The sequence below is a fragment of the Somniosus microcephalus genome, chromosome 2 (genome assembly GCF_052327205.1).
Source record: "Somniosus microcephalus isolate GS21.2 chromosome 2, FLI_Smic_1.0, whole genome shotgun sequence".
In the NCBI taxonomy this organism is placed as follows: domain Eukaryota; kingdom Metazoa; phylum Chordata; class Chondrichthyes; order Squaliformes; family Somniosidae; genus Somniosus; species Somniosus microcephalus.
In genome coordinates, this window is record NC_140988.1 from 88,184,284 (window position 1) to 88,211,288 (window position 27,005).

Sequence of the window (27,005 nt, forward strand, 5' to 3'; positions counted from 1 at the left end):
CAGGCGCTAATCCGGCGATGCAGCCTAATAACGCCGATTCCGGGCGCAGCGCAGGTGCGATCATGTGGTGAGTGTCAGCAGACACCCTGACGCCGGCCAGCTCTTAAAGGGGGAAGGGTCAACTTTGACTGCAGCCACGCCCTGCATGCTGTAGCCCTGCAACTAGGCCTCAGGAGTGGTTGTGTGGCATATCAACGCCTGGAGGACATGGAGAGGGCCCGTGAAAGAGCCGAACGCTTCTCTGAGCATGCGCTGGGTGTGCTCCTTCATGGGGTGCGCAAAAGAAGGCGGGTCGTTTGCCCGGCTAGTGGCAGGAAGGCTCCCAGGAGCCAGTTCAGGGAGGCCTGGACCAAAATTGCGCGGAGGGTCTCCTCCAGCTCAGATGTTCCCAGGAGTGCGGACCAGTGCCGCAAGAAATACAACGACCTATGTCGGCTGGTCAAGGTGAGTACCCTTTCCAATGTCCCCCTCATCCTTGCATGTGCACCTCCCATTAGGGCCAAAGGGACATCCAAGGTCTAATGGCCAGCCCTGCTGCCGCTGCAATGGCACTTGCATGTTAATCAAGAGCTCTTTCTGCACTTACCACACTGTGCAAGCTATTCCACCATGGGAGGCCTCACACAGAGCTACAGGGCACCACACTGTGCAAGCTATTCCACCATGGGAGGCCTCACACAGAGCTACAGGGCACCACACTGTGCAAGCTATTCCACCATGGGAGGCCTCACACAGAGCTACAGGGCACCACACTGTGCAAGCTATTCCACCATGGGAGGCCTCACACACAGCTACAGGGCACCACACTGTGCAAGCTATTCCACCATGGCAGGCCTCACACACAGCTACAGGGCACCACACTGTGCAAGCTATTCCACCATGGGAGGCCTCACACACAGCTACAGGGCACCACACTGTACTTAGACGCCCTCCTTTCTCTTGCAGGCCAAGCTGGTGAGGAACGCCAGGAGCCTCCGTGTCACTGGTGGAGGCCCTCGCGAGTTCCAGGAGCTGACGCCTCTGGAAGAGAGGGTGGCCCGACTGCTGCGGCACCCGGTGATTGGGCCTGTGGCGATCGGCGACGCCGACCCTATACTGGAGCCCACTGGTAAGGACAGGACCGGCTGCACCTCTATCCTTGCCCTCGCGCATCAGATCTACATCCTTCCCCAGTGGCCGATAAATGCGCATAATGCACCAGTGCGGCCTCCCTCGCTGTCGGCCTGTCCTCACTCTAAAGCTACACTTGTGCCTTCCTGCTTTCAGCTGGTGAGGAGGAGGTGCTCCCTGAAGCCCACACAGCCAGGCCCTCGGAGGAGGAGGACGTGGAGGAGCAGCAGGAAGGCGCCACCTCGGGGGAACCCTCCTCCGCTCCAGGACATGCCAATGAAGGGGATACGTCTGGCGTGCCGGAGAGCCAGGGGGAGGCGGGGGAGGGGAGCCCCGAACCTGGTCCCAGTGGCATGGATGCCCGCGGCAAGGCTCCGGCGGCACGCGACCCTTCTGCCCAGAGGGGGGAGGCGGTGGAGGGGAGGGCAGAACCTGGTGTCAGTGGCGTGGCCGCACGCGGCAGCGCTCCGGCGGCACGCCAGCCTTCTGGCCAGAGGGTGGAGGCGCCCTCCAGTCCGGACTCGGACGTCGCCCAGGAGGTGCGCCTCCTGGACGAGATGTCGGCGGCGTCGGAGCGCCGCCACGTGGAAATCATGGAGGTGCTGGCACAGATGCCTCAGGCCATCGAAAGCCTCTCTCAAAGTGTGGTGGCTTTCGGCCAAGCCCAGGCCAGGGGCCTCGAGGTTTTCGCTGCAGCGCACGCCAGGGGGGTGGAGCTCCTTGTGGCAGCGCATGAGAGGGGGGTCGAGCAACTCGAGGCAGCGCAGCACGCCAGTCGCCAGCTGAGAGGTGCTGTCCAGACAATGGGACTGCAGATGCGGGGACATGCCGGCGCAGTTGGGGCACTGACTTCTGCGACCCTCGCACTGGCGGGGAGGCGTCGCCAGGCCAGGCGCCGCCCTGCTGCCGCACACCGGTCTGGCCACCCACAGTTTGGCGCGCTTGCTCCCCGGCCAGGCCGCCCGAGTGCACGTGTGTCTGGCGACCAGCGCGCGCCTGGCATCACCCACCTTTTACCCATTGGTGCAGGCGAGCCTGCCACTCCCCCAGCCACGGTGCAAGGAGCTCCTGCAGCCAGTGAAGAGGGCCACCCACAGCTGCAGCAGCCACCAGCCGGCCCCTCCCGGGCCCGCCCTCGTGTAGGCCGACCCCCAAGGGCATCTGGCGAGACGCCTTGTCGCCCTGAGGATCCTTCCCCCAGCCTCGGCACAGCCTCACGGCCCAGCTTGAGGCGCAGCAGCAGGACGGGCCGGGACAAAAGACGCCTGTCCACACACTCGCCCTCTCGCCACACCGAATAGAGTGTGTTCACCGAGGGTTTGGGTGATGCGGGGGCTTCTGTTCTGGGGGGCATTATGTGTTTTTGTTTTATGGGGGTCTTTGTGTTGTTGGGGGGGCTTGTTTTTGTTAGGCCAGTGACGAGGCCATTTGGATGCTGATGTTATGTTAGTCCTCTCCAGGTTTTGGGAGTGACAGAAGTTTGTTACTGTTTTTTGGGGGTCTTCTCTGTTTTGCTCTTCCATGTGGGAAGGGCCCTGAGGTTTTCAAATAAAGATGTTTATTTATTCACCATGTGCAGGTGTCATGTTTCAAGTGGTTGTTGGGTTAACCGGCTGAGGGCTTGCGAAGCGGCTGCGTTCAGTGGGCCAGGCCATTCCCTGACAGGGGGCCTAGAAGTGTCGAGCAATAAGCCCCCGGCGGACGGCCCTTGGACCTTGTCGCTCCCTCCTGGCCTGGTGCTGCTCCTCCTCAGGGTCCTCCTGCTCGTCCTCCTGAGGTGGTGGCCCAATGTCAGGTGGCAGTGCCTGAGTCCTGCGGATAGCCAGGTTGTGGAGCATGCAGCAGACCACGACGAACTGGGAGACTCTATCCGGCGAATACTGAAGAGACCCGCCCGAACGATCCAGGCAACGGAACCGTTGCTTGAGGACGCCTATCGTTTGCTCTATTAGGTTCCTTGTGGCTTGATGGCTTTCGTTGTATGCCAGCTCCGCTGGGGTCCTGGGCGCGCGGAGCGGGGTCATGAGCCATGTGCACAAAGGGTGCCCTTGTCCCCGAGAAGCCATCCCCTTGGTTGAGGCTGTGCCTGGAACATGTCAGCCACGGTAGTCTGTCGCAGGATAAAGGCATCGTGGATGCTTCCTGGGAAGCGGGCATTGACAGCTGGGATGCGCTGCCTGTGGTCACACACCAGCTGCACATTTAGGGAATGGTAGCCCTTCCGGTTGCGGTCTTGCTCGGCATTGCGGATAGGTGGCCGCATAGCCACATGCGTGCAGTCAATGGCGCCCTGCACCATGGGGAAGGCCGCGATCCTGGCAAATCCGAATGCACGCTGCTCCTGCTTGTGTTGGGTCATGGGGAAGGAGATGAATTGGTGGCTCCTCGTGAAAAGTGCTTCGGTGACCTGTCGGATGCAGCGATGCGCGGCGAACTGGGAGATGGTCGCGATGTCCCCAGCAGCGGCTTGGAAGGAGCCGCTTGCATAAAAGCTGAGAGCCACCGTGACCTTCACTTCCACCGAGAGAGACGCCCTGGACATGAGCTGTGGCTGCAAATCTGCATGAAGCCGCTGGCAGATCTCTTCAACCACCTCCCTTCTGAAGCGCAGCCTCTTAACACAATGCGCCGCAGTCATGGTGAGATATGAGACCTGCTCCCGGTATTGCCTGACTGGGTAAGGCCTACGTTGGCGACGCCTAATGGCCCCTCTGCGTCTAGCCATGCCTGGGCCTGTCTCAAAGCGTATGCCAGCCCTTCGCAGAAAATGTCGCAACTGAGGGTTGGCCCCCCATGCAGCCCCCATTACAAAGTTCCAACCAGCAAAATCACAAGGATGCAAATGTCAAAGCACTGGCTAGAAGCCAAAAAGACCTCTCCTATGGTGTCCGAAATCAGTAATCTCTGTGCCTTGCTCTCTGTGCAGAAATCCAAACCAGTCAAGTCATTGCAGCGAAATGGCTAGCTTTTATGGGTGAGTGGATGTGCCCTTTAATTAGCGCTCCCCGAATCCCACAGGGCCTCTGTTGAGTTCCATTTCACAGTTCTTAGTAGCGCCACGCCAACATCGGCCGGGCGCCACTGAATTTCCGGTTTGGGGCGCACAAACGGCGTTGCACGACGGAATGACGTCATAAGATGCGCGCGCAGCTGACCGGGCGCTAACACTTTGCGCCGGCGCTAAAGCCCAGCTGAATTTCGGCGTAGGCGCAGATCCGGCGGTGCCCGGGCGCTAAGTGGATAGCGCCGGAAATCTGGCGCTAACGTCTGGCGCAAACAGCTGAATTTCTAGGCCAACATCTCTGTGGTGTAGCCGGTTCACATTGCTAGCGTGACTCATCCAATAGTCTTTCCCTTGACGTAACAGCTTGAACTTCCGTCCTGCTGAACCAGCAGTGCTGACTTTTACAAACAGCTGGACTGCCTTAGTAATTTTTCCCTACTTTCCCATTAGAAGTGATAATGATTTAGATGGTTATCATCTTCGGCTTCGTCTTTTCCTTTTTTGCTTCTTGGAGACTCTCGGGGCTCCCTTCTCAGCTGCCAGCTGTAGCGCCACCATCTCCCTATGTTCCTTAGACTTTAAGTGCTTCATCCTGATTTCTGCACTTTGGGAGTTTTCATCACAAGCTGGGCAGACCAAGTCCTCGTAATATTCCGTGTCACTCAACAGGTCATGGTAATACTCGGTGTCATCCTGAGCTAGTCTAGCGAGAGGGCCTGCTACTTCTTCCTTACCCAACTGGACGTTAGCCGACTGTTGTTCCCTCCCTAGCCATCTTTCCTGAAGGGACTTCTTCATGCGTTCATAGTCATCCCGCTCTTCCTGGGTTTCCTGCAAATCCTTCACTAAGGCCCTCATTTGTGATTTCAATACTTCCCCTTCCATCGGGGATTGATTGATCGGGCTATTCAATCCTTCTACTGGAGCAGCTGTTTCAACATTCTGTTGTTCACATAGACGTGATTCAGCGTACTTTTGGCATCCCAGTAAAATCTGTGTTGCAACCTCAGCTATTTCCATAACTTTTGAGGGCTCCGAACTCCTTCCCTTTGAAGATTGAAGCTCGTGTTCAGATTGTTCCCATTGCAGAGTCTTGTCCCTCAGCATATGAAGGAGTTGGCTGACCATTAACTCTTCCACGGGAACACTGTGGATCAGAGTCTTCTCCATTTCATCCACCTTTTTTTCCTCTTGTACTTTGGCTTTCAGCGCTCGGAGAAGTTGCGCCTTGATGCTCTCTAGCTCATGTTCAGGGGCCATTCTTACAGTCTCTGTGTTTCTTACAGTTTCCTTTTCTTCCACTGAAAGGATTCCCAGTTGAATCTGTTCTTCAAGTTGTTGAACCTCGGTCATTGCCGCCTCATATTTGTCTTGGGTTTCCTTCAATATTTTTATGAGTTCTTGGACATCTTGTCTTTCATGTTCTGCCATGTCTTTCACCTCTAATTTCTCATCTATGGATGGAACTTCTACCGATGAGTCTGTCTTGGCCTTGAGCTCATCAAGAATTTCCTGCAGCCTTTGGACTTCTTGCTCATGTTCAACCTTTAGTTGCTCATATGCTTCTACTGAAACTAGCTTTTCGGAGGGGGCCGAGCTAACCCCCTCCAGAATTATAGCCTGGGCCTGTTCATACTGTTCTTTCAACTTCTCACACTCTGCTTGTAAGGAGTCGTAGAGAAGAACTGGAATAAAATCCTGGCTTCCTGAAGATTCCTCTTCATTTGCTTCTTTCGCAATTTTCTGTTGGAGTTCAGCCAAGGCTGCTATGCTATCTGCCTCTCGAAGTCTCACTGCCATCAAATCTTCTTTATTCTTGCAGTCTATCTCAGCCATTTTCCCTTTACTTTCATTTAACTGAGTGAGTAGTCCCTTATTCTGGGCTGAGAGATATTGCACCTTCTCCTGTAGACCATTGCACTCCTTCTCTGCTCGACATAGCTGGTTACTGCTGATTTGGTTCTGTGTTTCAAGTTCCAACATCCTTTGCTTAGCTTCTTTCAGTTTCGCCCCTATGAGCTCCTCTTGCAACATGGCCACATTATTCTCATCAGGTAAAGAAGCGTTTCTCTTTTCTATGTCCAAGATTTTTTTCTGCATCTCTTTAAGTGCACATTGCGATTCAGCTTCTCTTAACCTTGCCTGCACTAGCTCCGTCTCCAATTGCAGGACAAAATCCTCAGTGTAGCGTGGTTTGCCTTTATGCTGTATCTCTAGATCATGCAAATATTCTAACTCCTGAACATCATAAGGGAGATGTGATCGGTAATTGGTCACGATGGCTCTATGGTCGCTCTCTGCTTGAGCCAGCAGGTTCTGTTGTCTTTCCAGACTCTCCCATTCGGTGTCATAGAACTTTTTCATTGTTTTCATCTCTTGTACGAGATGGTAACTCAATTGTTCTAATTGTTGTCGTACTTTGAGATAACGTTGAGTTCGAGCCCGGTGTTCCTCCGTAATGCATATGTCTGTAACTTGAACAGACTCAGAATTCTCTGTCTTTATACACGCCATCGTTTTTCCAACCTTAGTCAGTGAGTTCATGTTAACCTTGCTTTTCATACTTGGGCTGGACTTATCGGCCTAGAAATTCAGTAGGCTTTGCGCCCCATTTGGGGCGCTGGAGGGCCTAGCGCCGGAGTTATGGCCAGTTGGCAAATTCAGTGGGGCCCTTCCGTCGGCGTTACACCGGTTGCGCTGCGCCGGCACCGATGACGTCATCGGTGTGCGCAGCGTCCCGGTTGCCGTGGTGACGGGCCCCAGCGCCGAAATTGCGTTGCGGCCGCCTCGCCCGTGGCAGCCGCAACTAAGACTTTGGCAAACGAGTCTTGCAGGAGTTAGCGCCGGCGCATTAAGGTCGCGCGGTGGCCGGCCGCTTTCCCGCCGGCCGCCTGCCCGCACCTCCGTCCCCGGACTCCTCCACCCCCCCCCGCGGAACAGATGCATCTGGCCTGCAAGCCCGGCACTTGTCCGAGGTGCCGGGCTCATTTTTCTGACCATTTGAACGGCCAGCGGGCGGGTGCAGGCAGCTCCTCCTTAACTGAAGGAGGAGGCCTGCACTTCCCCAGCCTGCCGCACCGCATCGGGTGCCGCAGCGCCGGAATTGCGCCGCAATGCGGCACTCAGCGCCCATTTCGAGGCGCTGACACCCTCTGGTAGCGCCGGCAGCTGTTTGGGCGCGGCGCTACTGAATTTTTGGCGCGCGCAGGGGGACCTAGCGCCGGCGCTAAATTTCCGGCGCTAAAGCCCTGGCGAACCCACAACCGAATTTCTAGGCCATCGTCTTCCGGCTCAGAGTCTGAGCTGCTTGTCTGCACCGAGTCCTCACTCGTCATTGCTTGTAGGTAGTGCCATTCCATGTCTATTTTCTTGATCCACTCCCGTCCTAGAAGTGGTGGTCCTCCCTCAGGTAGTACGTATAAGTTCATTCTTGGGTGTTCTTTACCCCTATCTCTCACCTTGACTCTTATCTTTCCCATGGGGTATACTTTATGCCCCGTGTATGTCTGCAATACGAACTTGGTATCTCTTAAGGGTATATGTGAGAATAGCCTGTGGTAATCCCTTCGATTTATGACTGATACAGCTGATCCAGTGTCCAACTCCATTTTCACTTGGACTCCAACTATTTTTAGCATGACCCAGATAGTTTGTAGGTCAGCTTCCTTACTCACATTATGAATTCTCAGACTACCCAGCTCCTGGCCGTTTGGGTCTGAGTCTGAATTCTGTTCGTCTGAACTCTTCTCAGCCACCTTGTGTACCTTGTTGTACTTTTCCTGTGATGGCTTCCTTTGGTTGTTGGTCTTCTTCCCTGACCGGCATACCTTAACGATGTGACCCAGTTTGCCACATTTCCTACATTCCTGGTTCTTAAACCAGCATTGGTTCTGATCGTGTGTTGTCTTCCCACAGCGATAGCATTTTGTTATACTCGAGGTAATTTGGTCCACACCGAGTGCCGCTGCCTTTAGCTGCATTTCCGCAGTTCCTTTCGCTGCGGCTTCGTGCGATGCTGCTATAAGGACAGCCCTGTCAAGTGTAAGGTCGTTCTCTTCGAGTAGTCGCTTTTGCGTCCCTTCCTTGGACAGTCCGCATACGAACTTGTCTCGCAATGCCTCTGTCAGATTCCCTTCAAACTGGCAGTATTTCGCTAGCCTACGCAGTTCGACCAAGTATTCCGCGGTGCTTTCGTCTTTCCGTTGCGTTCTTGCATAGAATTTGAATCGTTCAGCCAACATCAACGGTGCGGGGTTCAAGTGATCCTTCAGCACTGCTACAATATCATCGAAAGTCTGATCCGCCGGTTTAGCTGGTGAGAGAAGATGCTTCAACAACCCGAATGTTTTCGCACCCATTATGTTAAGTAAGGTTAAAGCTTTTTCATCCTTTGCTATTTTATTAGCCTTACAATGTGTCTCAATACGTTCCACGTACGTGGTCCAGTCTTCTATCTCAGAATTAAAATTGTTGATGTCCCCACGCTCAGGCATCTTCCTTTCCTTGGGAACAACACAAGTATTTCTTTAAATTATTATTATTTTTTTCTCTAAGATGGCGGCTTTTCCCGCGAAAATGGTGGTTTCCCGCTCTTTCCTTCTCTCCCCGCCCCTTCAATGGCGGTTTCCCGCGTCTGTCGTCTTCTCCGCCTAATGGCGGCTTCCCGCGTTTCTTCCCTGGTGGGAGGGGTACGCTTTCCCCACAGCGGACAGGTTCAGCCGCTGGGCTGGCTCTCGCACAGTTCCCCTTACTCGGCTCTGTCTCTCTCTCCCCCGCCCGCTCGGCTCTACCGGCGCTGGGTACTCCCGTTGGCGGAGAACAGTTCAGCCGCTGGACTGGCTCTCGCGCAGTCTCCCTTGGTCGGCTCTGTTTCTCCCGCACGCTCGGTTCCCAATCGCACCTCCCAGCCCTCTCGCAGTCCGGTGCTTCTCTCCCCGGCTGCGGCTGAGTTTCTCTCTTCCCGCGCCTACGCTCCCGGTCGCAGCGCTTCGTGGCTTCGGTCACCGCCCGGCTTTTCCCGCCGGTCGCGGTCTCTCACGAGCCGTTGGACCCGACTTTTTGTCCGGCTCCTTTTCCCCCTCGACCGTGGTCGAGTGCCCAGCCCTTATCCTCCGGATATTCTTTACACTTTCCCTTACTCACAGTCTCCGTGGCCGCCTTGCTTCCTGCTGATCGGCTCACTCCGCACCGTGGCAGAAGGGACAGTCAGTGCCTGTTGCTGATGGAAGCTTTTGTTGCTAAAGTCTTCCTCCTTTCTATTGCTGCAGCCTCGTGTTTTCTCCCAGCAGAACGACGAGGGCGGTTGCCTCTCTTCGACGCTCTTTAGTTGCTTTGGTAGTCTTGCCGCAGGGTACGATCGGACTCGTCGCCACTGTAAAGTCTGTGGGTTGTGCAGTTAATAACGACACAGACTTCAGGAGTAACAAACAAACAGGACTTTACTATTCGAAGGTCAGGGCGAATCTGCCCTATAAATCATGCCACAGCACTTATATACCGGTGTGGTCACCGTCGGTACTACCGTATACAGAAGCCAAACAAGTAGTGCCACACCTAAAATAGTTCTCTTAAAGGTGAACGGTTACATACAATAGTCTCTTAAAGGTAGACGGTTACATACACTACAGGTTTGGAGGCTGGAAAGGCCGGAAAATCTGAAACAATGAGGGCGGATTCGGAACCCGCCTCTAACCCGCCTCCGTTAGATTTTGCCGGTGCTGGCTTTGCAGGGCGGGAAACGGTCCTGCCTCCAGCTGGCCAGAGCACTTGTTAAGAGGATTAAATGTTCATTAAGGGCCTCTCTAAGCCTATTTGGAGAGGCCCTCGTGTTTTTTCAACTATTTCGGCGTGTTCCATGACCCTCCTAAACCACGCCAGCTAAACCTGGCGGGTTGACTAGTGGGTGGTCTCCTCACAGCTACAGGTCCAACATTAAATCGTTTATTTCATCAGGGATTAGTTGCAGGGGGAAGAACTTTGCTTTAAAAGGTCTTTGAGCACTTTTAGAAGGCCTTCCGAAGTGGGAGGTGCTGCAGCTTGAATCTATCAACTGTGGGACCTCCTTGGAAGACCCTCTTCCCGCTTGCAATGAGCGCTTCCTCAATGGAGGCATCTGCAAGCAGCATGGGAACCATTCATTTTCTTTCACCATGGACCTCAGATTCAGATGAGGAGGAGGAGGAGGAGGATCTGGAGGAGGAGGAGGAGCAGGAGGAGGAGGAGGAGCAGGAGGAGGTCAGAGCACCGGTGTATTGACCAGCAGCAGCGGCAGCACACGAGCACATGGCTGCCCGGGATGCAAGGGATGAACTTAATCTGGCCAGAATTGCATAGGTTGCCCAAGTTGGCACATGTCCTTGGCTCCATCCTAAGACATTATTGACAATGGACATGACTCTCTGGCCTCCTTTCACTCAGGCCACCAACCTGACAACACAAGTGTGGTGGAGCCCACAATGTGGAGCTGCCTAAGGTGAAAGAACAGATGCCATAACGCCAACATTTTGGCATCAAATCATTTTAATGCTTTCCAACAGGGATGGCATTTCATCAATACACAGAAACATTCTCCCAATCTGCACACAAATCTGGAGGTTATATCCCTTGCCAGCTGGACCCACACAACTTTGGATTCTTTGGGAGGCCTCTTCCTCCCAGATGAGTGGAAGAGCACCTTCCTGTTAGCTGTCACCCCCTCAAACAACATTTGCAGTGCCTCATCCGAGAGCCTCGGGGAGGCCCTTGCCTTGGAATTGGACATAGTGGTTTCTCAGATTATGTTGCAGGTGGTGCAGCATTGGCAGAAATCCAGTGGAATGATCCAAGGCAGCAAGAAGCCATAAAATCAGGCTGGAACAGTGACGTCAGCAGAGGCGAGTTTCAGTCCCAAAACACTAATTGACCAAGGGCATCCCACACCTCTGAAATCAAGTGGCCAACCAGGGGAAAAACGCAATTTTTTCAAAACTATCAGTGGAGGCGGGTTTCAAACCCACCCAAACCGAAACCCACTTCCATCCTGCCTCCAGTGGGAAAATCGCCCCCTATGATTGTATGAGTTGTTATGATCTGGAATGCACTGCCTGAAAGGGGGTAAGAAGCAAATTGAATAGTAACTTTCAAAAGGGAATTGAATATACACTTGAAAAGGAAAAAAATGCAGGGATATGGGGAAAGAGCAGGGGAGGGGTCTAATTGGACAGCTCTTTCAAAAGGCTGGCACAGGCACAATGGGCTGAATGGCCTCCTTCTGTGCTGTAAGATTCTATGATCATGTTGTAATTCTTAAATTATGCTACATAAGATTTCTATTTTATCAGTGATTCGTATGAGACTTCTATAATCCATCCAGCACTGGCCACTGGAGCACCAACATCTGGAATGTAGTTTTGAGACTGAAATGCCCCACACAATTGAATCATTAATCCCACCAATGTTGCTGTGAGAAAGTGGAGTATGAAAGCCAGCTTTTTTGTAATAGGAAAGTCAGAGGTAAAGCTAACCCTGGTCTTGTACATGTGCTAGTGCACCATATATGGCCAGAGACCGTTGGCCTCAATCTCAGTCACAAATCTCATTACATAGAGAGATCAGCGGAGCAAATAACTTGTGAAAATAATATTGTGTGTCCACATGCTCAATAGTTGTTATTCAACAGCAACAGAAGCACCATATATGATCTATTGACAGATTAACAGGGACTTGGCCACCAAGTAACGAAAAACTTTAATGAGACAGTCTGTTAAAACTGTTTTACCTTTTTATGATACACCACCATTACTTTTTATATTAACATTTTGCTTATTTTTAAACTTACAAAACAGAACCATAGAATAAGCGAAATTACAGCAGAGAAAGAAGCTATCTGGCCCATCAAACCTGTGCCAGTGCCTAGTCTTTAACAAGAGCTATCTACTCGAAACCTATTTCCCTGCTCTTTCCATATATCCTTTTATATTCTTCCTTTATAAATATTATCCACTTACTTTTTAAATAACATTGTAGTCTCTGCCTCAATAATCACTTGTGGTAAAGCATGTTCTAATACGTATGAAAAAAAATCTTCTAACTTCTCACTTTGCTCTTTTAGTGATAATCCCAAATCTATGATGAGTCTATGATCAATTTTATTTACGAGCTGGGTTAAAGTATAGCTATATTGATGACCCTTCATGTGAATACACAGATCATGTTTCCATAGCCAGACTAATAATCTTTTCCTATACTGCAAAAATCTTCTCCAATAATTGAAGTCAAATGCAAGACTTCCATTACAAATTTTATTTGTAGAACCTTGAAAGGATCCTGGATTTTCCAAAATAACTGTCTGAAAAGGATTATTTAAGGGGAAGATAATGTGCTTGAATGTTTTAACAGATGCTAGAATACATAAACACAATTGCATTCATAATATTTTATTTAAATGACACTCAGCACAGAATAAGTCAATCCTGTAATAACATGTTACTGCTGAAGTGTTACAATGTAAAAACCTTTGTGCAAAAATTGCTTTAGAAACACCAATGCAGTAAGTACGCTACTACAGCTATTTAAAAAATCATCTGTACTGTATGATGCCTAATATCTCTCTCTATATTTACATTTTCTGCGATTGCTCTAAAAGTACTCAACAATGCCCATAACCTTGCACAATCATGTTAATTGATATTATTTACACACTGATCCTGCCTGTATAATTGTTTGTCATGCTCACCCTAGCTTTATCACAGTGAGTATGTAAGTTCCCCATAAAACCAACAGCAAATGTTACAGGACAAAATAACTAGGTAGGGAGGGATATGCTGAAATTTTGACCCTTCTGTATGCTTCAGAACATTGCTGGTTAACAACGGTTTCAATTATAGTTTAATCCTTACTTGAAAAGTGTCCATGTAGAGTCTAGAAATGTCAGTTAATCTGAAGTAAGTATGTGAAGGTATGTGATGGTATTCTCACAGTGTCCAGTTTCTGACCACTAATAGTTTCATTTATTTTCTTGCTAACATACTCTTGGCAGAATTTTTCAAGGTTGATGGTAAAATTCTGCAGAAACTACATTCGAAAGAACGAGGAAGAAAACCTACTACAAACTGGTCTGCAAAAAAATAGTTGCGCCAATCAGTGATCACTCAAGGACAGAATCTGTGAGGATCATCCGCCCTTACATCAATGCATGTCCACTTCAGATTAGAAAAAAGCTGCTAACAAATAATGACTTGACACATAATGGGTAAATTGCTCTGTCTGTGCTGTACCTGTTGGCTCATCCTATGCCCTTTTTTCATTAACTCAGGAGATCCCCATCTATTAATATTTCCAATCAGTGACCTGCTCCACTCATGATTCCAACCTATCCATTCTTTTGCTAATACAGAAACATAGAAACATAGAGGATAGGAGCAGGAGTAGGCTATTCGGCCCCTCGAGCCTGCTCCGCCATTTAATGAGATCATGGCTGATCATCCAAATTCAGTACCCTGTCCCTGCTTTCTCCCCATATCCCTTGATCCCTTTAGCCTTAAGAAATATATCTAACTCCTTCTTGAATATATTTAATGAATTGGCCTCAACTGCCTTCTGTGGTAGAGAATTCCACAGGTTCACCATTCTCTGGGTGAAGAAATTCCTCCTCATCTCTGTCCTAAATGGCTTACCCCTTATCTTTAGACTGTGACCCCTGGTTCTGGACTCCCCCGCCATCGGGAACATCCTTCCTGCATCTAGTCTGTCTAGTCCTGTTAGAATTTTATAAGTTTCAATGAGATCCCCTCTCATTCTTCTAAACTCCAGTGAATATAAGCCCATCGACCCAATCTCTCCTCATACGTCATTCCTGCCATCCCAGGTATCAGTCTGGTGAATCTTTGCTGCACTCCCTCCATGGCAAGAACATCCTTCCTCAGATAAGGTGACCAAAACTATACACAATACTCAAGGTGTGGTCTCACCAAGGCCCTGTACAACTGCAGCAAGACATCCTTACTCCTGTACTCGAATCCTCTCGCTATGAAGGCCAACCATTTGCCTTCTTAACCGCCTGCTGCACCTGCATGCTTACCTTCAGTGACTGGTAGCTACCTGTATTGTTTACATGAGAAATTTTGAGCAATTGAATTGCCTTAGTTCTATACTAAGTTCAATATTCCATAATTGTAATGCAGTTCTAACAGAGATAATGCACATGTTAATAATAGGTTATTATACAGCATACACTTTCTGTACAATGGTTTAAATCAAGGACTTAAATCATCACCCTGAAGAAAAAGATTGTAATGTGAAACATTGCTTAAAACTGAGTTAATCTTTTCATAACAGATCAGCAATGTTATTTTTAACATTCACACACCACAAGATCCTGACTTGACAAATCCTTCACAAGCATGCACACGTGTACACATGAAAAGTCAAGACCATATATGATCTCCATGTGATGGAAAGGTAATGAGGCGAGGCACAAGGAGTCAGGGCAAAGATATGTAAGATTAAATAAAATACAAATATAAAAATACATAAAGTGTCTGTGACAACAATTCTAAATTATTATCCTCACACTGAGATATAGAGGAGTAAAATTACTGCAGGGGTTCTCCCAGTCCTCCATTGTAACTTCAGTGGAAAATTGCCAGAAACCAAGAGAAACCACATGAATGGCCATTTACATAATTTCTCCAGGGTTTCCACCAAAGCTATAGTAGGAGATTCAGAGAACCCCCAGGAAATTCTACTCTATAACAAAAATATTAAATTATCACCCCACAAGAAGATATAAAGGGTCATAAACAAAAAATGAAAATAATTGCTCCCACAGAAATATATAAAGAACCTGTAACTATTTATTTAGATTATTACCTCCTGAACCAAGATATACAGAGCCAATATAAAAAAGAATACTTTCCCATGAATATATAATACTATATAAAGACCCAATAACACAAGCATTGCCCCCAGCAAATAAAATAGTGTGAAAAGCATAAGTGCTGCAAGATTTTTGTTAATAGGGGATTTAGTAACTGAGCATGGGCTGCATAGGATTGAGGACTAGAAATATTATATGGCAAAACCATCCATAAAGCAGCTGAGCAGCAGGCTGTGGGAGCGGCTTAGAATGGGCCTCGAGAACAACCCTCAAATTGGATGAAGTGGGTGGCAGCATGGAGTAGGTTTAGTTCACAACCAATGCCATGAGGCTGCAGCAAAAGCAAGTAAAGTATTAGGATGTAATGCAATGATGATCCAATATGAAACAAAATGTATATAGTGTCATTGTACAAGACCTTGGTTAGACCTATTTAGAATACTGTGTCCAGTTTTGGTCCCCTCACATGGTAGGTGATTATAGAGGTCCTAGAAAACTGTTTTCAATGGCTGAAGGATCGATAATGAGAGGGCAGAGATTTGGCAAAAGAACCAGAGGCGACATGAGGAAAAAAAATGTTATGCAATGAGTGAATTCTCTCCCTAAACCTCTCTGCCTTGCTACCTCTCTTTCCTCCTTTAAGACACTCCTTAAAGCCCACTTCTTTGACCAAGCTTTTGATCACCTGCCCTAATTTCTCCTTACATGGCTCGGTGTCCAATTTTTTGTCTTTTAATACTCCTGTGAAGCGTCTTGGGATGTTTTACTACGTTAAAAGCGCTATATAAATACAAGTTGTTGTTGTTAGGATTGGGGATGCACTGCCTGATAGGGTGGTGCATACAGATTCAATAGTATCCTTCAAAAGAGAATTGGATAAATACTTGAAGGAGGAAAAATTTGCAGGGATATAGGGAAAGAGCGGGGGAGTGGGACTAACTGGATTGCTGTTCGAAAGAGCTGGCACAGACTCGATGGGACAAATGGCCTCCTTCTGTGTTGTATTGTTCTATGAAAAGATTCAGTGGAGGGCCATTAGATTGTTAACTAGTTTAAAAGTCCTTCATTATCACAATAGGCTTAGAGAGCTGGGTCTTTTTACTCTACTCAGCTCACAACACAACCACTCCCTTCTAAATCTAGACTACTGTGCATCAATGTTCCCTCCAGATTTCTTTGTACCGAGTGGGCCACAAACTCCTTTCAGCACGACCTTTTGGTCCATGGGCAAATTTTACTACAACAACAACAACAGCAACCACTTAAAAACCATATTGCCACCCCTCTGTCTTAAATCATGAGACAATCAGACAAACTCTTAAAAGTCATGAAATCAGTTGCTCCTTTTTGGTTTATAAACCTCATTAGTGGCTTTATTTAATCTCTAACATGACACAGCTCTTACAAAAAACTATATTACATGAGTCTCGTGTTAGAATTTGCTCTGTCAGGTGTCCCATCAAAGTTAATAACATCTCGGGGTCATTGACCATTTAGGATATGCTAATATTGGAGGTTAGTCGGGGCAATGGGGAGGTAGGAAGAAGCAAATGGGTCGGCAACATCCCATATGACATGTTAATAGCAAATTGGCCAGAACAGTGGAGGCACCAAAATTAACATATAGCAACTATTAGCAAGGTTATCTGGGATTGTCCAGGACATCTCCTATTCCTTTGTAAATGCAGACAGGAAACATCAGGTTAAATTGATTTGCAGTTAAGCCATCAAGATGGCCATTATGTCAAGGTGTGGAGGTTTGGTGAGAAGGAACCTTGCTTCAACATACATTCTGGCCAAAGTCTCACACATCCTATGCTACCTCCACTCACACATCTCATTCTATCTCTCCGCTCACTGGTCCCATTCTACCTCTACTCAAACATTCCATTCTACCTTTACTCTGCTACTATCCTACACACGATTTACGACATTGTTAATTTTTGTATCATCCGCAAACTTCAAAATTGTACTCTCTATACCCAAGTCCAGGTAATTTATATACAACAAGTAAAGCAATGGTCCTAATACCGACCCCTGGTGGACACCACTGCATACTTCCCTCCAGTCAGAAAAACATCCATTCACCACTACTCTCTGCCTCTTACCCCGTAGCCAATTATGTACCCAAGTTACCATCGTCCCTTTAATACCATGTGCCTCTATTTTTGAATAAGTCTGTTATGTGATACTTCATCAAATGCCTCTTGAAAGTCCATAAATACATCTACTGCACTACCTTCATCAAACCTCTCTGTCACTTCACCAAAGAACTCAATCAGTTTAGTCAGACACAATTTGTCATCAACAAATCCGTGCTGGCTGTCCCTTATCAATCCATCTGAACCACAGGAGCAGAGTTACCGTCTCATCCCAAAAACAAATAGACTGGATATTGTTGGTGGAAGGAAAACACTTGATGAACCAAATGACTTGTTCTGCTAAGTTTTCTTATCATTACATCAGACATTAGCAATAACTTTGTTTCCAACATTTGTTGGGAGGTGGTGACAAACTAAAGCTGGAGTTAACGTGCACTCAGTACAAACATAAACCTGTACGAGACTTGCGTCTCACACCTTTAGTACCCTGAATTATCTCTTAGGTTATACCACCACTTTTTCATTGACGTGCACCCAAAATCACTTTCCATGGGAGCAAAAGTGCTTGTAGAACTACGGCCTAATTATAGATTAAAAAGTGCTTCCCTCCCCCTCCCGCCCTGGTATTGTTCAGCTTTAATCAGACACTCATTCACATCAACATTTCCAGTTCAGGACTGTCTTGTTGGGTTACACATCCAGAGCTCACTTTGTCTGCATTACACTGCATGAATTGAACATGAGACATAAAATAAAAGTTTGCCTGAAGAGGTTCACCAGGACACTCTGTCTAGAGATCGGGAAAGTTCTGAAACATCGAGGGACAATCCGTTTGTCAATAGTCCACCTTTCGCAAAGCTGCAGCACATCATCATCTTCCTCTTGGCTTCAGTTTAAAAAATGTAGGACATTTTTAAGGCTTTAAAACTCAAGCAACATTAAAAAAAAACACCTTTGGATGTTAACGTTTGTTTACTCAAAAATAAACATAAGAACATAAGAACATAAGAAATAGGAGCAGGAGTAGACCAATCGGCCCCTCGAGCCTGCTCCGCCATTCAATAAGATCATGGCTGATCTGATCCTAACCGCCAATCCACTATCATAGAACCATCTCCTGAATCTAACAGAATTAGACACACGAAATAGGAGCAGGATCAGGCTACACGGCCCCTGGGTCCGCTCCGCTACCCACAGGGCCATGACCGATCCGAACCTAGTCTCATGTCCAAATTCCTGCCCGCTCCCCGTAACCCTTAATTCCCTTTACTTCTAGGAAACTGTCTAATTCTGTTTTAAATTTATATAATGATGTAGCTTCTACAGCTTTTTGGGGCAGCATATTCCATGGACCTACCACCCTCTGAGTGAAGTAGTTCCTCCTCATCTCAGTTTTGAAAGAGCAGCCCCTTATTCTAAGACTATGCCCCCTAGTTCTAGTTTCACCCATCATCGGGAACATCCTCCCCGCATCCACCCGATCCAACCCCTTCACAATCTTATATGTTTCAATAAGATCGCCTCTCATTCTTCTGAACTCCAATGAGTAGAGTCCCAATCTACTCAACCTCTCCTCATATGTCCATCCCCTCATCCCCGGGATTAACCGAGTGAACCTTCTTTGTACTGACTCGAGAGCAAGTATGTCCTTTCTTAAGTATGGACACCAAAACTGTACGCAGTATTCCAGGTGCGGTCTCACCAATACCTTGTACAACTGAAGCAATACCTCCCTATTTTTATATTCTATCCCCCTAGCAATGAAAGCCAACATTCCATTGGCCTTCTTAATCACTTGCTGCACCTGCATACTAACCTTTTGAGTTTCGTGCACCAGGACCCCCAGATCCCTTTGTACTTCAGTACTTTCCAGTTTCTTGCCATTAAGATAATAACTTGCTCTACGATTTTTCCTGCCAAAGTGCATAACCTCACACTTTCCAGTATTGTATTCCATCTGCCAAATCTCTGCCCACTTACTTAGCCTGTCTATGTCCCCTTGCAGGTTTTTTATGTCCTCCTCACTCACTACTTTCCCTCCCATCTTAGTATCATCTGCAAACTTTGATATGTTACACTCGGTCCCCTCCTCCGAATCGTTAATATAGATTGTAAAGAGTTGGGGACCCAGCACTGACCCCTGCGGAACACCACTAGTTACTGATTGCCAGTCTGAGAATGAACCATTTATCCCAACTCTCTGCCTTGTGTTAGATAGCCAATCCTCTATCCATGCCAGAATATTACCCCCAATCCTGTGATTTTTTATCTTAAGCAATAATCTTTTGTGTGGCACCTTGTCAAATGCCTTTTGGAAGTCTAAATACACTACGTCCACTGGTTCCCCTTTATCCACCCTATATGTTACTTCCTCAAAGAACTCCAGCAAATTTGTCAAACATGACTTCCCCTTCATAAAACCATGCTGACTTTGTCCTATTAAATTATGATTATCCAAATGTCCTGTTACTGTCTCCTTAATAATGGACTCCAAAATTTTACCTACCACAGATGTTAGGCTAACTGGTCTATAGTTTCCAGCCTTCTGTCTACTGCCCTTTTTAAATAAGGGTGTTACATTAGCAGTTTTCCAGTCTGCCGGGACCTTTGCCAAGTCCAGGGAGTTTTGGAAAATTATTACCAATGCATCCACAATCCCTACCGCCACTTCCCTCAAGACCCTAGGATGTAAGCCATCAGGTCCAGGTGATTTATTCGCCTGGAGTCCCATTATTTTACCGAGTACCACTTCCTTAGTGATTTTGATCGTGTTTAGCTCCTCCCCCCATTTAGCCCCCTGTTTGTCCAGTGTTGGGATATTTTTAGTGTCTTCTACTGTAAAGACTGATACAAAATATTCATTCAGTGTTTTTGCCATCTCCATATTTCCCACCATTAATTTCCCGGTCTCATCCTCTAAGGGACCAACATTTACTTTAGCCACCCTTTTTCTTTTTATATAACTATAAAAACTCTTACTATCTGTTTTTATATTTTTTGCTAATTTACTTTCATAATCTATCTTCCATTTCTTAATCAATCTTTTTGTTATTTTTTGCTGTCTTTTAAAGTTTTCCCAATCCTCTATCCTCCCGCTAGATTTGGCTACCTTATATGCCCTTGTTTTTAGTCGAATACTATCCTTAATTTCTTTACTTAGCCATGGATGGCTGTCTTTTCTTTTACACCCTTTTCTTCTCAGTGGAATATTTTTTTTTTGGAAGTTGTAAAATAACTCCTTAAATGTACACCACTGATCATGTATCGTCTTACCCTTTAATCTATTTTCCCAATCCACTCTACTCAATTCCGCTCTCATACCTTCATAGTCTCCTTTATTCAAGCTTAGCACGCTTGTTTGAGATCCAACCTTCTCACCCTCTAATTGAATATGGAATTCAACCATGTTATGGTCACTCATTCCAAGGGGATCCTTTACTAGGACATTTTTAATTAATCCTGTCTCGTTACACAGGACCAGATCTAAGGTTGCTTGCCCCCTGGTCGGTTCAGTTACATACATTTACATGAAATAAATATACAGACGTTAAATATGTGATGATTTATTTTTTTTGTAAGAAAAGTTAACTGAGAAATAAATATATTCTAGCAAGCAATTTGTTGCATATCTCCTTCATTCCTGCTTTGGATTGCTTAGGAAAGCAGAAGTGGTCACTTATTATGAAGGCTTAGTGGAAAAGGCATTTGATGTGAAAGTAGCAGCCTTAAGCAGAGAATGCCCCCCATCTGAGCATCCAGGTGTGTTTGGCTGTGAATTCCTGGTGGTTTTGGGTGACGGTGTCTGATAGATCAACCCCAGTTAATGCTGATGTCATTTTCTGCAGTGAGTTTTCAGATTCAGTGTATTCTGTGCCCATAAAAGGAACATGTGAACTTTCTCTGATCAATAACAGTGCCTACAATTCAAAAAGTACATTATTGGCTGTAAAGCGCTTTGGGATGTCTGGTGGTCGTGAAAGGTGCTATATAAATGCAAGTCTTTCTTTGAGCATGTAATATAGGCTGACATTTCAGTGCAGTACTGAGGGAATGCTCCATTTATTTAAATGGGCGCTGCAACTTTAGACTGCACTGGAAGATAATAGTATTCTGCCGGAAGATAATAACAACTACCATTTAAGAGTTTCTCTCAAATTTTGTTTCCCAAATATTAATCAATTGAGTATAGCTGAATTGGAATAATAACTTATTAGGAGTAATACAGGGACAGTGTAACAGCATCAAAACAGTTTCATATATATTTAATAAAATCAACCAGGGGAATATGGTTTTGTGGTTGCTTGACTTGTTAACCTACTCCGATTACACATCTCTCATCATTCATGAGGGAATTTATTCAGTCAGCCTATAATTGACTTAAATTTATCCAGATGATGTCTGTTCATTGGACTCAAAAATACAAAAATGTTTCACAGCTAAATTATTAATAAACAAAATATGCAAACTATATTTATGGTGCTAATTACATAAAACCCAAGAAACACAGAGTAATTCACACAACTATATGTAATGTAACCTTTACTTGCTGTAAAACTGGTGCTGACACAGCTCTGTAACTAGAAATTAAAAATTAAATTTTAGCAATGCAATAATCATCTTTTTCTCTCTGCGGTTGGTGAATAGCACATTGACTATGGTTACGTAGGCAAATCTTTTTCTCTCTGCTGTTGGTGAATAGCACATTGACTATGGTTACGTAGGCAAATGCAGCATCCATTTTGCACACAGCAAGGTCCTATAAAAACTGCAATGTGGTACATGATCAATTAATCTATTCTTGGTGATGTTGTTTGAGGGAGTAATGTTGACACTGAGAACTCCCTGCTCTTTTTTGAAAACAACGCCAGGAAGTAATGCAACATTCTAGTGCTGCAGCTACCAGGCTTCCAAAAATAAGGTTATTTATTCCCAAATTATGTTGCTATGCAATGGACATTTGCCTTTCTATAAAAAGATGCGTTTTAGCTAAAACAAATATTAAAATAATAGGATGGGTTATTTATAGGGAATAGAAACAAAGTTCAATTCCCTAGTTTATCATGCAGAGTGAAACTTATCAAGCATCATGTATCTCACCCTACAATGGATTAGAATGGTCGAGTTTGGATCAATGCTTCAGACAGGAACATGGGTTTCTGTAGAATTGGTTGATTTTTTTCAGCTTGGGAGTCTTGCTTGCATGTTAGCTTTTCTCAGCACCACTATTTACTGCTGGGATGTTCTGATGTAAGCAGGATACATAAGAGGCAACTTAATATATATATATATATATATATATATTTGTATTTCAGTTTAACAATTTTTATTATGATAATTCTTTCATTACATTGTTAAATTCCTCTGATTTCTTTTCTTATAGTCTCTGTTTGGAATGCTGTAAAAGGCACTAAGGCTGGAATGGTTAATAGAATATTGTGCCTGAAAACCTACAGATCGACAGCAGTAAGCAGCATTTCTTGCCACTCCAGAAAACTCACCAGTATGGGGCAAGAAGTCATTTCATAATTTCATCTCACCTGTATGCTTGGGAGATCATAAAACACTGCAAGAATAAGGAGACTTTCCTCATTACAGCACCAGTGCAAAATTACAACTGCAACCAAGTTGCTTACCTTTTTGAATGAGCTTTTTAACACTTTGAAATTAAATTACTTGGTTGTGGCAAATGTGTTGTAACTGACACGTGTTACTTATAACTTGTTCTATGTTCATAATCACCGGATACCTGTAGTATTTAACCTTGCAATGTCCACTATGTATGCTTTCCACTGATGCACATTGATATGGATTGTGATTGCATAATGTTATATGGGAATGTTGTATCACATGCATTGGGGTGTTAGTTAATATTTTTGGTGTTATTGGCCATTGACAGCATGTTACAGGAGTAATGACAATCTAAAGCGTGCACACTTTCCATTTTCTCGGATGGCACATTCTTATCCTTCGTATCTCACATTTTAACTGATTCTTCCTAATTAGGTATCACATGCATTTTTGCAAACACTAGTTTTTTCTGAAGATATATAAATTCAGCAGCCCAAAATGGACCGTGAAGATAAAAATAAAAGTAATATCACTGTTACTTTGGATAATGGTAATAGTACTACCTTATATGGACTAGGTCTCCCTTCTTGGGATGACTATAATGGAAGTATACATGATATAAGATATTTACTGGTTGGAATTTATACATTTATTACTGTTCTGGGGCTTCTTGGTAACTTTTTTGTTGTAATTGCACTGTGTAAAAACTTAAAACAGAAATCAATGATTAACTTTCTGATTGGAAATTTAGCCTTATCTGACATTTTAATTCTGTTGTTTTGTTCACCGTTTACACTGACTTATGTTCTTCTGGACCAGTGGATCTTTGGGGAGATCATGTGCTATATAGTACCATTTGTTCAGTGTGTGTCTGTCATGGTTTCTATACTAATGCTGATGTCAATTGCCATGGTTAGGTATCATATGATAAACAATCCATTATCCAACCATTTTACCATAAATACGGGATATTTGTTAATGGGAACTGTGTGGATTATTGGATTTACTATTTGCTCACCATTACCCATCTTTCATAAAATCATAGACCTAAGTGAAACTGTTCACTTAGAGTCCTTAAAAAATAAATATTTATGTATCGAATCATGGCCATCTGATTCTTACAGAATCGCCTACACATTGTCCTTATTATTCATCCAGTATATTTTGCCAATAGTTTGTCTAACAATCAGCCATGCTAGTGTTTGCAGGAAGATAAGTGCCACTGTGCCCAGCAGGCAAAGCAGATCCGAGGAGAATGAAATGATAAATTTAACTATACACCAGCCAGCTAACAAACAGCAGCAAGCACAACACTCAAAGATGCAAGGATGGAGCTATTCCTTTCTGAGAAAACACAAGAGGAGATACAGCAAGAAGTGTGCCAGCGTCACGCCTGCCACGCTCAAAGTCCACAACAATGACCAGACTCACAATGATCTCTTAGTAACCCATGGTTCAGAGAGTACACAGCCTTTACCCACTTCTTTTCTACCAGGTGTACCTGTATGTTTTGAAGTGAAAGCTATGGAACCTGAAGAGGCCACCAATTCATATAATGTTCCTGTTACAGCAAAATCTATCTCCAGGTTGAGGAAACGATCACGCAGTGTTTTCTACAAACTGACCATAGTAATCATTGCTTTTACTGTCAGCTGGATGCCTCTGCACATTTTTCACCTTTTAACTGACTTCAATGCCAATCTGATTTCCAACAGGCACTTCAAGCTGGTGTATTGCATCTGTCACCTGCTGGGGCTGCTGTCCTGTTGCCTGAATCCTATACTGTATGGCTTCTTGAACAATGGTATCAAATCCAGTTTACAATCCTTGGTCAAATGCTTTTGGGTAGAATAATACCTACAGAGGGCAATATTGGGGTTTGGCACCTCAGACACATATTGAACAAGTTTGCCAGTCATTAGTACAGCTTACGTCAGATCACTAAATTCTCTGTGGCAGTTGGACTGTGATCAATATCTGCTCCTGAGTCATTCTAACTCATTCCCTGAAGTTCTATTCTAAAAGTATTGTTAAAAATACTCACCTTATCTTCTACTTATTGAAATCTCAATAGGAAATTAAATAAAGGTTTCTGCTCTGTTGTATAGTGAACATAAACAGAAAATAACAATGGTGTTTGTTTATATTATCTTGTGCTGTTATTAATTTACAATCAATGAAAACATTTTCTGGTCATAGCTATTTTCTGAAAGTGCATTAATGTAGGAAAGGGAAATTTTTATCCACTGATTCAATCTCACGGATATTTATTGATATTAAAAGTGAACCTCATCTACACAATATATTCTTGTATCTTATGGACTGTACCAAATAGCTTAGTGACCCAATTTTATTTAAGCCTTCTAATGTTATCAAAAAACTTTTCTTTAAAGCATATTTTTGACTTCACACTGTCTGAACCAAAGAGGAATCACTAATGCAGACAATCAATATATATTCCACCTCCCATGCCTTGGTACACTGTCTAAACCTGAAGAGAAGTCACAAATTCAGACAGTAGTTAATATATATCCCGTCCCTAATTCACCTTCAAATACAATGGCCTCAACCATGCTCTTAAAATTGATATTTGCAAATTAAAGTCTCCACTAGAATAAATTGCTTGAAAAATATCTTATATAAACAGTCTAAATAATGTTTTATATGCTGTTGAAATGTTCTGTGCATTACTTGTATTATAATCATATTAAATGATAACACTGTTAAAGGGAGTACTGTATCAAAATTCATCCAGGAAAACATTTTTTTTGTTTATACAGGAATACACAGTGTTGATAGAAATCATGTTGAAATGTACCATCACATCACTTGTATGTGGTAGAATTATGATGGAAATGATACGTTGCTCTTTGCTTTTTACTCTGTTCAAGCAGAATAAAAATCGGAAAATGATTTGTTGCAGATGCAGTGCCTCCTTTAATGTTTATATCTCAAAACATTATGCAATCACTGATGACTTCATCGCTCTTCTGTTAAATGTCTGTAAAGGGGAAAAAATTGTTTCAGTCGAAAGTATAATTTATTTTGAATAACTGTAGCTTTCTGGACTGTTAGGCTTAATCAGACATTTAGAGGTGATACTTTTATTAAAACCAGTCACAATGGGACATAGCACCTCAGCAGCCTGTCCAAAGGAGTGTTAAGATTGTAAATTTCACTTTCAAAACTTTCCGTTACGTAGTTCTGATAGTGAAATACCGTACAGAGCAAAATAATGAAGTGAATTGGATCAAGCCACAATAAATATAAAATTATTAAAAACGGAATATATGTAACAAAATGAGAACAGAATGATGCATTCAGAATATTATATCCTTTCATGTTTCTATAGATACCACAAATTAAACTGAAATTTGCATGTATTCGTTTAATAAATGTGGAATTCATGATTTAATTCAGTCTCATTTAGCTTCCATGACTTTGATGGATTTGTCGAGGGCTAATTCCACCTTGTGTAGTAGATTGTTGTTTGCTGATACACTGACGACAGTGGCTTGCAGCAGTGAAATTACTGGCTGTTTGGGGGGCAATAATAAGGACAAATAATGCCTGAAATGTTCAAGTAATAAGCATTCTTGTTGTTTTATTACTTAATTCAGGCATTATTTGTCCTTATTATGCTCCAGTGTCTTCTGCTAAACGTTTTCCTGTGTGTTATGCTCCAGTGTGTTCTGTTAAACAGAAGAAAAGGCAAGCAGTCTCAAAGTGAACTCACAAGTAAGGACTAGTTTTGTTATTGAAGTCAATCAAATGTCAAATGGATGTAGACTTGGAAATACAATGCTTTCACATATTAATATTGAATTGCGATGGAACTGTGCACATTAATTCTGTCTTGTAATGAAGAATGATATTATGTAAATCTTTAAACTAAGCAGTTCTTCATCATGGTATTATGTGAATAAACTGAAAAACTGATGACTTCTGTTTCTGAATTTTGATACATTATATACTTTATGTATAGACAACATTTCATCAGCAATGCAAGCGGGGAGAGGCAGAGCTATCTCTGGGTGCACTCAAATCTCAAAAGTATGTACAGAAAATGACTCAGCCTCCAATCTTGTAAGTTTCTTTCAACTGAGAACAGCTCTTGTTACAGTTAGCTATTTTCAATTAGTAAAAATTAGTAAGTTAAAGATCAGCCTTTGTCTTGGTGTCAGTTTTATTGGCAATAAGGTGGGAGAAGATGATTCACAACCACTGCTCGGCGATACTCTTACCTCCTCTGATGCCAGACTGCACTGAGAGGTTTATAATGTCTGTTTGAAACTGGTACACTGAAAATGTAAGTGTAGCCCTGTGTGCAGTACATAGTTGGTATAATGCTGCAGTTGTCCTCAGT

At 44.7% G+C, this 27,005-nt stretch overlaps 1 protein-coding gene across 1 annotated transcript in view; it reads left to right on the forward strand.

The window, feature by feature from the left end:
• Positions 1 to 26,573, forward strand: part of LOC147122793 (neuropeptide Y receptor type 5-like) — a 41,999-nt gene extending 15,426 nt beyond the window's left edge. The window contains exon 2 of the mRNA XM_086010925.1: positions 22,452 to 26,573. Coding sequence (XP_085867051.1) covers positions 23,138 to 24,493 — 1,356 coding nt within the window. The 5' untranslated portion in view covers positions 22,452 to 23,137 and the 3' untranslated portion in view covers positions 24,494 to 26,573. The remainder of the gene's footprint in view (positions 1 to 22,451) is intronic.
• The last annotated feature ends 432 nt before the right edge of the window (positions 26,574 to 27,005 follow it).